The sequence below is a fragment of the Schistocerca americana genome, chromosome 3 (assembly GCF_021461395.2).
Source record: "Schistocerca americana isolate TAMUIC-IGC-003095 chromosome 3, iqSchAmer2.1, whole genome shotgun sequence".
Lineage (NCBI taxonomy): Eukaryota > Metazoa > Arthropoda > Insecta > Orthoptera > Acrididae > Schistocerca > Schistocerca americana.
Window position 1 is genome coordinate 921,763,816 of NC_060121.1, and position 13,438 is coordinate 921,777,253.

The following is a 13,438-nucleotide window of genomic DNA, read 5'->3' on the forward strand; positions in this document are numbered from 1 at the left end:
TCCACTAGACACTTCACTAGCTTTCGTATGAGCTGCATGTCCAGATTGCATGCATGTGCATACCGACACATGCACTCTGTCTCTCTCTCTCTCTCTCTCTCTCTCTCTCTCTCTCTCTCACACACACACACACACACACATGGGGGAAGGGGTACATTTGAGTCAATGTATGTATCTGTGCTTGCTGGAAGGTTGTGTAATTACCAATAATGTGATGTGTGTATACATTAGGGTTTTCATCCATCCCAATTTTTAAAAAAAACTTTCCTGTTGTTTCCAAAGATATGTTGGAAACAGTGAAATGTTCCAGATCTTCATCTTATGGAGGATACCTCCCCTTCTTTTCCATACTGAACCTGTAGCATAATTTCTTTCAATAAAATGGGTAAATTTTCCTGGTTTTATTTCAGTTGTTCTTTGAGTTCAAGAAGCGTTAGCATTACACTTCATTCAGTCTGAAAAGTAAGCTGTAACTTAAGGGTGCAGTGGTCCCATCAACAATGGGACGTGTTTGGATTCCAGTATCCAGTTGCAGCACTATCATTGTTTGTGTATATTATGCGATATGTTACAGTTTGATACATAGGTGGGTCCAGTACTTACAGCTGAACTTTTTATAAATGGCAATGAATGAGAATCATGATAGTACAGTTTCTGAACAGAACTTAGCTTTTGACATTGAGGATGGACCAACATTGGACCAACATTATAGTCCTTTTGAAACAAAACAGACATGAAGTTGCTGTTCATAATAAACTGTCAAGGCTTAAAATGGACAGCTACATATTGGTAAAAACAGTCTCTTTTCATCGGTTTAGTACCTTTACATCTGTACAGCAACAGTTGAAACTGTTATTCTATATTAAAAAATGATGTCTGTGTACAGGTAGTGCTGAATTGTTTACTTGGTCTGGTAGATCACAGGCTGCTGTAGTTGACAAGAAGATGAGAACAAATAACTTGCAACAAAAGAGAAAAATCTGCTTTTCAGTTAGATTCTTTAATTGTTATTTATACTGATAAAAGTATCACAGATCTTGTCACAAATCTACTCCATCAAATACAGTTCAAATATAATGTCTTGCCACATAAAATCTGTGTGTGAAGGAAGTGTTATTAAAGTTCAACATATAAAGAATGAAGAAAATAAGACTGTGAATAATATTGTCAGATTTCCACTTAACTGTGACTTGTGTATATGTAATATTAACATAAAAATATTTTTGACAGTATAGTACTTGCTAACTTAAGTCTCTTTATCTCTGTACAGCAACAGTTGAAACTGTTATTCTGTATTAACAAATGATGTCTGTGTACAGGTAGTGCTGAATGGTTTACATGGCCTGGTGGATCACAGGCTGCTCCAGTTGACAAGAAAGGGCCATTCACATGTCCAGTTTGTCTTCGAATTTACCGTCGCTCACGTTCTCTATGGCGCCATCAACGTTATGAGTGTAATATGCCAGCTCAGTTCCTATGTCCATTTTGTCCATACAGAGCCAAACATAAGTGTAGTCTAAAGCTTCATCTTAACAAGAAACATCACATGCCTTCAGAAAATACCACTGATGTGAACTACTTGCAGAAGTAATCTGATAGCTATGAATACTGAAAATTTTGTGCTTTCTTTTTCCTGAGAGACAATTCTGAAATATGTTGTGGAGTTGTTATTGGAATTAAAATAATGCATTTTAATATAAATTTCATAAAGGCAGTAGTCCTGTAGTGGATAGGGTTTAATATTTGTATTTTTTTGCTGTTGTAGTAATATTAAATGGGCTTAAAATGAAAATCATAAATGGATAATAACAAAATTATAAGTGCCAGAGGTGTCTTTAATTACCAGATGCTGGACAGAAATGATTGCTGCAGTGTGCACCAACCACCAGCATAAAGCAAAATATACTAAGAGTTTTATTGAACGTCTGATTTTTTGAAATTTTAAATAATTCTTTTGCCCAAAGAAAAGAGAATTACATTAACAGGAAAACAAAGTATGGCATACATTAAAGGTCACTCTAAACTCTTCATTATGTAATACAGCCTCCATTTGAAATTTGCTACTGTATAAAGGCCTCCTCTAGACTTCTCTGTGCTTTACTGTCTTCACTGACATACATCTGTGGTCTTAGATGTATTCTAAATTTATGAATTTATAAAAATGTAGCCCTGATGATACAACTGATTGATGAATTGTATTTAAGATATTTTTGTGCAACAAGGGAATATATATTGTTCTTGTTCTGATAGTGTGTGTTTCCTCTTATGCTTGTTGCCAGTAACCTGAAGACCTGCCTGCTGCCAGTGTTGGTGGTATATTGGTTGGCAAAATATGCATTTAAACAGATCCTTTTATCATTAATCCAAAGGTTGTAAGAATGAGAATGATTAATGCTGAAAGCATTACAATTGACAAAATAAAGGAATTCTGGTGTGAAATTCATGTAATCTCTCTCTAAATCTCATGCCCTTTTCCTTGATGTTGGTTATCACCAATTAATGTAAAGTCCATTAGTAATCAGAAAGAGGTTCACTTTAATTGTTGTCATGCTTTACACATTACAAATTCTATTTTGTACACTGGACTCTCACTAATCTGGCCCTCAGTAGGCCAGCCCCTCAGTAATCTGGCACACATACAAAAACACGTGCACAAGAATTATCATTTGCAAAAATGCTTAGTTAAACAATATTTTGTATACTGTATTTCAAATTGTAGCTTTCTTTACAGTTTCAGAAACATGTCTCATAAAAGGAAACATGTTACACTGGACCTCAAGCAGAAACTCGAAATTTTAGGTAAGTTAAATCGAGGTTCTTCACAGAAAGCCATTGCTGATGAGTTCAATGTTGGACAAGCAATTATTTATGACATCAAAAAGAAAGAAGATGTTATTCGACACTACTGAGCACAAATGGATAGTGAGTTAGGAAAACGGAAGGTTATACAAAAGAGTGAGATTGATGAACTGGATGTAGCTCTTTATAGATGGTTCATACAACAACACAGTAAAGGAACTTCTGTCAGTGGCCAGATTATAAAGGAGAAAGCAGCTGCATTTAACAGACATCTTGGTAGTAGTAACTTTTTTGCAGTGAGAAAAGTTTGGTTATCAAACTGGAAAAAACAACATGGCATTTGACAGCTGACAATCACCATGGAAAGTGGCTTAGCTAATAAGGATGCTGATGATTTTGTAAGCAAGACAAAAGATAAAAGAGGAGGAAGATTTACTTGCTGATGACTTGTATAATGCTGATGAAACAGGACTCTTTTACAAGATACTTCCTTAAAAAACATAAGCTGCCAAGAACGAGAAGGAAGCTTGCAAGCAACAGAAACAGCGCGTAATATTAATGGCATATTGTAATGCAAATGGGTGTCATAAACTACCGCTTATGGTGACTGGAAAGTCCCAACATCCACATTGTTTTTAACACACAAACATAAATACTCTACCACTGCAGTATTGCGATCAGAAGAAAGTGTGGATGGACAGACAAATATTTTCTCGGTGGTTCCATGGAACGTTTGTACCAGCAGTGAGAAAAGAGCTAAAGGAGAAAAAGCTTCCACTGAAAGCTATTGATATAGTTGACAATGCTGCCAGTCATCCTCCAGACGTTTCTCTAAAGTCCGATGGTATGCAAGCACTCTTTCTCCCATGCACTGTGACAGCCCTAATTCACCCCATGGACCAGGGAATTTTGGAATCAATTAAACCTCATTATCGACATTCACCTCCTGTCTCCTTGCTGAACAAAAGTGAAAACGACTAGCGAGACTATGCTGAAGACATGGAAAGCAATTAACATATGTGATGTTGTTTTTCAAGTAGCTGAAGCTTAGGATAAAGTGGAGAGTGCTACCATATGAAGAGCTGGAGAAGATTGTGGCCATCCATTGATGCTGAGTTGGATCCAATAGTGAGTGACAATGATGGGCCAATCAATTTGGAACTATCAATTACTTTTTTACACTGACATGTTCCACATCCTTCCAGGAGGAGAAGAAATCAATGATGAAGCTGTTACTAAGTTGCTGAATGAGGAAAATATAATATGGACCAAACTTTTAACAGATGAATAAATAATCAAAAGCATGCAAGAAAGTAATGATCAATGTGATGAAGAAAAGGACACATGAGGAAAGAGCATGAAGATTTCTCACACTTCTGATGCTGAAGCTGCCGAGGTATTCCTGGAGTACATTATGCAACAACCAGATACATGCAGTACCGATGTAATGTTTGTAAAGTGGTTGTGTGATAAAGCATGCCATTATCGTGTATCATCATTGCGACAGTTAAAAATTAGGGACATGTTTCATAGTGAATGACTTGACTGTATAATTATGTACAGTATACACTCAAAGATGAAGTTTTCTTTGAAAATTAGTGTATCTTTGGATTTAATAAAGTATATGCTCTGTTTTTTAAAATTGTATACTTCTGTTTAATAAAGTATAGTACACTATATCCCCTATGTTTTCAAAATAAAAAACAAAATAAATGAATTAAAAAAATTTCACACACTCAATAATCAAGCACTTCCGCTAATCTGGCACACATATTGGCCAGGAATGGCCAGATTAGAGAGAGTCTAGTGTACTCCCAGGACATGAGAACCTGGTTATCCTTTCTATTAGCACATGATCACATGATGATAAGCCTTTTTTTTTTTTAAAAAAAAAAAAAAAAACATGGGAAGCTAGTCATCCTTCCTACTAGCAGAAGGGGAAAAGGCAACTTTGTTTAAATAACTTTGCCAGAACTATAAATATTTTTGTTTGGGAAATGTGATCCTCTGCCAATATTTTTTTTTAAATTTCTGATCCCAAAAGCTACAGATTCAATTATGATTTCAAATTTCTCTATCTGTCAACCATCTTCCAGCTGTATGTTTGGATGTCTGGTGACTATAAACACCAATCAAGATCAGCAATTCTAATTGGCCTTGTTAAGTGAACTATGCAGTCTTTGCAGTACTCATCAGTACTGAATGTCTGCCTACCACCCACAGAGCAATGGCATCCTTGAAAACAGTATTCATACTTTGAAAACAGTATATACATTGAAAACAGTATTCATGTGCTACAGAGGCCAATAGACTGATGCTGTGAAGCCCTGCCATGGTTGTGGTTGCTGTCAGGTGTGTGCCTGGCACACAACTGTGATTTAGGGGCTTCTCTAGCAGTGAACCTATATCACATATCCCTCTTCTTACTAGCTGATTTTGTGCTTCAATAACTTTCTGTCACAGTCACAGTTCTATCCAACCACATCACATGTGTGAAATGCCACATGTTAAAAAGTCATTTCTGAAAGTATGTATTTGGAATGGTGCCCTATTTGGAATTGAAATGTGGATGATCGACGTAACAGACAAGAAGAGAATGAAAATTATTGAAACGTAATCTTACAGAAGAGTGCTAAAGATTAGATGGCTAGATTGGGTATCCAGTGAAGAGGTAATGAACTGAGTTAGAAAGAAAATATCTTTATGATATAACTTGAGTAAAAGATGGCATAGGTTGACAGTACACGTCCTGAGGCATCAAGAAATATATGTTTGGTAATAGAAAGAGGTATGAGGGGCAAACTTTGCTGAGAGGACCATGGCATAATGACAGTAAGCAAGTTTAAATGGATGCAGTTGCAGTGGTTAAGGAGACATCAAGAGACTTGCATAGAATATACTACTGTGGAGAGCTGAATCAAACCAGTCTTTAGACTGAAGACCACAACACCATCAACAACAAACTTTTTCTGTATTGGTAGAATTAAAGGGATTTGTAAAATGAGTGATGGTTATTTGCGTATTGTGTGGATCATGATTGCAAACCATCATCACACAATATGGAATGACTCTGTTTTACAATTGTAGTACATCTTCTCAGCAGAAAATGTGGCAACATGCTCACCCCTCTTTCTGTTAAACACATTCACACCCACACACACACACACACACACACATTCATTTTACTACATATTTAGGAATTCTTCTATAGAGTATAAGGAGTTACTATGCAGATACTAGTTCAGTTTGTGTTTCAAGTTCATATTATTTCCATTAAATACCATACTTCACTAGGTACATGGTCCAAGTTTTTTTATGGCTGAATACTTCACTCTTTTCTGTGTCATACTAAAGTTGACTGATGGATGGTGTAAATCATTTCTCCTTTTAGTATCATTTTTGTGAAAGTGTCCCTTGTTTTCAATCTGTGATTTACTGATGACCACAAAGGTCATGTTGGAGTAAATGTACTATGAAGTTGTCAGCATGCCTCTCTGTTTAAAGAGCTACCTGCAAGAGGATCTGGTATGGATGTCACTATACTAGTATTCTCTCAAACCTCCTCCCTCTATACTGGTAATTTAAAGAGACACACAAAGAACAAGCGTTATGTCTGACATGATGCTATTTTCATTACAAACATGTAAATTCTCAGATGTGGGCAGTAAACAAAAATGAACACAGGTAACCAATCACTAGACATTTCACTAGCTTTCATATGAGCTGCATGTTGAGTGGGCATGCATGTGCATGCCAGCACAGCACTCACACACACACACACAAACACACACACACGTTTGAAAAGGGTATGTTTGAGTCTATGTATCTATCTATGCTTACTGGAAGGTTGTGTAACTTCCAATAATGTAATAATGTAATGTATGTATACATTAGGGTTTTCATATATCCCAATTTTTTAGAAACAATCCTGTTGTTTCCAAACATATTTTGAAACAGTGAAATGTTCCAGATCTTCATCTTATAGGGTACACCTCCCCTTTTTTCCATACTGATCCTGTAGCATAATTTATTTCAGAAAAATGGGTAAATTTTCCTTGTTTCATTTCAGTTACTCCATGAGTTTAAGAAGCATTAGCATTACTCTTCATTCCATCTTAAAATTAAGCTGTAACTTGAGGGTGCAGTGGTCCTGTCAACAATGGGACGTGTTTGGATTTCAGTATCCAGTTGCAGCACTATCATTGTTTGTGTATATTATGTGATATGTTACAGTTTAATACATAGAGAGATCCAGTACTTTCAGCTATGCTTTTTATAAATGGTAATGCATTGTTTTGTATGTAAGAACCATGTGAACAAAAATTGTTGCAAGATTTTTCATTTGTAAAGTATAGGGTGAGAATCTTGATAGTACAGCTTATGGGCAATACTTAGCATTTGACATTCTGGAAGGACCAATGTTTATAACCATTGTGAAACCAAACACACAGGAAGTTGCTGTTCAAAATAAACTATCAAGACTTAAAATTGATAGCTACATATCAGTGAAAACAGTCCCTTTTCGCCTGTACAGTCCCTTTACATCTTTACAGCAATTGTTATTCTATATTAAAAATGATATCTGTGTACAGGTAGTGCTGAATGGTTTACTTGGCCTGGTAGATCACAGGCTGCTGTAGTTGACAAGAAGATGAGGACAAACTACTTGCAACACAAGAGATACATCTGCATTTCAATTAGGTTCTTTAATTGTTATTTGTACCGATAAAAGTATCACAGATCTTGTCACAATGCTACTCCATCAAATACAGTTCAAACCATAAAGTCCTGCCACTTCAAACCCGTGTGTGAAGGATGTGTTATTAAAACTTCACATATAAAGATAAAGAATGAAGAAAATAAGACTGTAACAAATACTGTCACGTTTCCACTTAACAGGGACTTAAAAATATATGTAATATTAACATAAAAATATTTTTCACAGTATAGTACATGCTAACTTAAGTCTCCTTATGTCTGTATAGCAACAGTTGAAACTGTTACTCTATATTAAAAAATGATGTCTGTGTACAGGCAGTGCTGAATGGTTTACATGGCCTGGTAGATCACAGGCTGCTCCAGTTGACAGTAAAAGGGCCATTCACATGTCCAGTTTGTCTTCAAATTTACCGTTGCTCATGATCTCTATGGCACCATCAACATTATGAGTTTAATATGCCAGCTCATTTCCTATGCCCATTATGTTTATACAGAGCCAAACATAAGTGTAGTCTAAAGCTTTATCTTAACAAGAAACATCACATGCCTTCAGAAAATACCATTGATGTGAACTACTTGCAGAAGTAATCTGATATCTATAATATTTTGAAAATTCTGTACTTTCTTTTTCCTGAGAGAATTTTCTGAAATACATTGTGCAGTTGTTATTGGAATTAAAATAATGCATTTTACATAAATTTCGTAAAGGCAATAGTCCTGCAGTGGATAGGTTTTTATATATGTACAGCTGGGTCCCACTACTCCGAACCCTGGTAATCCAATCGTTCAGTTAATTTAAACATGAAAAATGTTAGTCTAAGTATGGAAAACTGTGCAGTAAACTGCTGTAGATACACACTATTTTAATTTACACAGTACAGTAAACATGTATTAGAAAAATTGACAAGAAAACATTAGGTTTAAACAAGGCATAACAATGAAATAAAAGCTGTCAAACTTACTAAAATAGAGCAGTCATTTTATCCCTACTTTTTAGATGACAAAAACTCAGTCATTGTTTTTTACGTAATGAAGACAATCTGTTATATGATGAATAGTGGTGCCATTGTCTCACAAACAACAAAGCAGCAGGTGTAGCAGTGGGCTGTTGCTTCAAAGGGCGAGATCAAGGGCTTCTGCTGCATCACTGTGTGGCACCAGCTCTCCTTTGTTGCTTTCAGGCTCATTGTCACTTCTGTCACAGCAGTCCACTTTTTCCTGGTCTTGAGTAACAACAGCAACTAAATCAGCATCAGTAAGGTTCTCCACACATGCCCCATCTGCTGCCATCCACTCATCTATGTTTCCTTCACTAACTTCTTCACATCCAGGGACTGTCTGTATCATTTGTAGCAGATTTACCTCTTCTTTTCAACTAAGTTTTCCTGAAATTCAAGAGATGTTGACAGTTTTCTCCACGATTTTCACGGAGTATTTTCTGAAATATTCTGCCATGCCTCAGCGGCCCAATAAACAACATCCTTCACATTGGTCATTTTTATTTTGTCCAAAAAAGGAATGCTGTCATCTTGGATCAGAATTCTTAAAAATTGTTTTCTGTAAATCAGTTTTAATGTTTGCATGATGCCCTGGTCCACTGGCTGTAGAAGTGGTGTAACTTTCGGTGACAAAAACTTCACCACAATTTCTCCATCACATAATTCCTCAGTGGTGAGGTGAGATGGTGCATTATCAATCAAAAAGATTGCACAGGGAGACAAATGATTTTCCTTAGAAAACCGTGGAACAGAGGGAACAAACTGGCCATGAAACCATTCTTTGCTTTTTTCTGGTTGCGATAATATATGAGCAGGGACTGTTGCAGTTTTTAAAAGCTCTGGGCCTAGCAGATTTGGTGATCAGCATTAGAGGCAGCTTGTGATTAGCAGCAGCATTGCTGCACGCTAATGAAGTCACACAATCTTTGCACATTTTAAAACCATGGGCACGATCTTCTGCTTTTGATGCCAGGCTTTTTGTTGGCAATGCCCTAAAATTAAAGCCAGTCTCATCGGTGTTATAAATTTGTTGGGTAGAATATTTCCCCTCTCTTATGATTTTTTCAAACTCACCCAAGTATTCCTTCGCTGCATCATGGTCAGAACAAAACTTCTCTTCAGTAACTGTTAGCTGATGGATTCCATGACATTTTTTGAATCTGTCCAACCAACCCATACTCGCATTAAAAGACTCATCACTATTCATTAACTTGTTCAGATAAACAGCCTACTCCTGTGCCAGTGCTCCAATCAAAGGAGTTCCCCTTTCTCCTTCCTGCATAAACCAGAGGCAAAGAGCTTCATCCACTTTATCGTACTGGGACTGTTGCAAAGTCTGCCAAATTTCAATTGTTTTTCCCAAAGACATTGCACAGGACTGTTCAAGTTTTACTCAGTTCTTCTTCCAATCACAAATGGTTGCTTTACCAACACTCAGTTCCATTGCCCATTTAGATACATTCTCACCATTGTCTATCTGCTGCGAAGCATTCAGTTTTTCTTTGAGAGTTAATGTTAAATGTTTCCATTTCCTCGTGACGAAGATACTTACACCACTACACCTGAACAAATACAATACAACTCGTACATATGCCAGTGATCGATAACTAACATAACCAAGCACTTTGCAAGCCAACTGGCAATGCACTAACCTCAGACACTTGAAAGGTCTCAACAATGCACAACAACAAGGAGTGAGAATGGGCCATTGTTCCCACACTTGTTCCCATTTGTTACCATGATGTACCTACTTATCTGCTTGGTATACATCATTCTAGAAACTCGTCACCATAATTCCAGCTAATTTGAACAAATCGGTAATCCGAACAAGGTCCGGTCCCAGTTAATTTGGATTAACGGTATACTGTTTTTTTTCTGTTGTAGTAATATTAAATGGACTTAAAATAAAAGTCATAAATGGATAATAGCAAAATTAGAAGTGCCAGAGTAGTCTTTACTTACCAGGTGCTGGACAGAAATGATTGCAGCAGTGTGCAGCAACCACCAGCATAAAACAAAATTTAAAAAAGAATTTTATTGAACGTCTGATTTTTGGAATTTTTAAATAATTCCTTTGCCTGAAGAGAGGAAAATTACATTAACAGGAAAACAAAGTATGGCATACATTAAATGTCACTCCAAACACTTCATTATGTAATACAGCATCCATCTGAAATCTGCTGCTGTATAAAGGCCTCCTCTAGACTTTTCTGTGCTTTACGGTCTTCAGTGACATAAATCTGTGCTCTTACATGTATTCTAAATTTATGAGTTTATAAAAACATAGCCCTGATGAGACAGCGGATTGATGAATTGCGTATAGGATATTTTTGTGCAACAAGGGAATATTTTGTTCTTGTTTTGATAGTGTGTGTTTCCTCTTATGCTTGTTGCCAGTAACCTGAGAGTCCTGACTGCTGCCAGTGTTTATGGTATATTGATTGGCAAAATATGCATTTAAACAGATATTTTTATCATTAATCCTAAGGATGTAAGAATGAGAATGATTAATGCTGAAGGCATTACAGTTAACAAAATAAAGGAATTCTGGTGTGAAATTCATGTAATCTCTCTCTAAATCACATGCTCTTTCCCTTGATGTTGATTATCACCAATAACGTAAAGCCCGTTAGTGATCAGAAAGGGGTTCACTTTAATTGCTGTCATGCCTTACACATAATATATTCTTTTTTATACTACCAGAACATGAGAAACTGGTTATCCTTTCTATTAGCACATGATGATATGCCATTTTTAAATGTGAGAAGCTAGTTGTCTTTCCTACAAATAATGAGGAAAAGACAACTTTGATTAAACAAGTTTGCCAGAACTATAAATATTTGTGTTTGGGAAGTATGATCCTCCACCAATAATTTTTCAATAATTTCAGATTCCAAAAGCTAGGGATTCAATTATAGTATCAAATTTCTGTATCTGTCACCCATGTTCAGTTGTATATGTTACAGCAACAGATATGTAAACTCTCCTTTCCTGTCTCTAATACTCTGAATGTGAAATTGTGTATACTTGGTTATGATATTATATAAAGGAGCCATTGAACAACAGGCACACTGAACAGGACAAAGTCCTTCATCAGACGAAGAACCACAACACACACACATATACTCATACATGCACAACTCGTACACACAGAACTGTGTTGTCCCCACAGTTCTGTCTCTGTTCCACCTGATTGTCACTGTCAATGTTACCCCACCTATATAACATACTCAAGCCTATGGCCTTGCCACCACTGAATACATCTTTCTCAATGCGAGACTCACTCCAAACGCACAATCTGCTTCCTGACCACTATGTCCAACTACTTCCTAATGTACAATTACGTCTCCTTTGAAGGCAAGACCTACAAACAAAGTCACTGATCATGGGCACCTGAACAACATCTTCTTATTCTTGAGCCACATAGGGAAATCCTTTCCAGCCACCCAGAATCCTAAACCCCTTACTTGGTTCAGATTCATTGATGACATCTTCATGATTCATACCAGGAATGAGAACACACTATCCACACTCCTACAGAACGTCAATACCTTCTCCGCCAATCCATTTCAACTCTCCTCCTCAGTCCAACAACCCACCTCCCTTGATGTTGACTTCCACCTCGTAGATGGTTCCATCAGTACATCCGTCCACATCAAACCAACCAGCCCCCAACTATATCTCTGTTTTGACAGCTGACAGCATTTGCACATGAAGGAGCCTCTTCCATTCTGCATAGCCTCCCATGGTTGTAGCATTTACAGTGATGACCAGTCCCCTTGTAAATATGCTGATGGCTCCACTGAGGCCTTTGCAGACCAAAATTGTCCTCCCCATCTTGTCAAAAAACAGATATCCCATGTCTTATCTCCACAGTCTCCTACCACCCTCACATACACACTGACCCGCTACAAAGAAGCACCCTCCTCATGACTCAGTATCAGACAGAACTGGTGCAACTAATTCACATTCAACTATCTCTGTTTGTGCCCTTAGTGAGAAATATCCTCCCCCCCCCCCCCCTCCCATAGTGGTATTCCACTAGCCACCCAATCTACACAATATCCTTGTCCATCCCTATTCTATCCATGCTCCTAACTCCTTACCTCATGGCTCATACCTCTGTAAAAGACCTAGTTGCAAGGTGTGTACCATATGTCCCACCACTACTGCCTACTCCATTCCTCTCAAAAGCATTTCCTACCACTTCCTGAGGTAGGGCTACGGGTGAAAGCAGCCATGTAGTCTACTGACTTAGCGGCAACAACTGTGCAAAATTCAAAGAGGACATGGCTAGTAACTAGTTGTTTGTCCACAAGAATGGCCACTTCCAAACTTTGGTCAAGAGACTGCTAGACCATCAAGTTCTGAGCATGTCGCATAATGAGTTGTACTTGACTTCATTGGCTGTTTCATAGTCCACGCAATCTGGATCCTCCCTGCAACACCGGCTTTTCTGAACTGCACAAGTGGAAACTCTCCCTATAACATATTCTTTATTCTCATAGTACCCCTGGCCTCAACATTTGCTAATTTGTGTCCTCCAACTGTCTGTACCTCCTTCTCTACTTCAACTCTAATCTCTCATGTACCTTCTATCCTCTGACTCATATGTGTAGTCCTTACCTCTTCGCCCTTCTTGCTTTCACCCTAAACACAGCTCTCCCCATGCTGTTCCTAGGATTCCACCATCCTGTCCCTGCCTTGCCCCTACAAGTTCCCAGAGGCAGTGCCACAGCTTCTTCCCTCACCCCTACCCTGCTCCCTCCCCTTCCACAACTCACATCTCTGTGTATCACTGCTATCCATCCTAGACAAGATTGCTACTTGCCACAGTAATGGGTGCCACATCAACCGGAGATGACAATATGTGTGAGTTGTTTGTGTATAATTATGTATCTTTGTTTACCTTTCTGATGAAG

General features: G+C 37.6%; 1 protein-coding gene across 1 annotated transcript in view; it reads left to right on the top strand.

Moving 5' to 3' along the window:
- The window catches only part of LOC124607074 (oocyte zinc finger protein XlCOF26-like), a 299,664-nt gene that overhangs the window by 272,460 nt on the left and 13,766 nt on the right, over positions 1 to 13,438 (top strand). Inside the window, exon 6 of the mRNA XM_047139248.1 lies at positions 1,320 to 1,454. Within this exon, the coding sequence (XP_046995204.1) occupies positions 1,320 to 1,454 (135 nt within the window). The remainder of the gene's footprint in view (positions 1 to 1,319; positions 1,455 to 13,438) is intronic.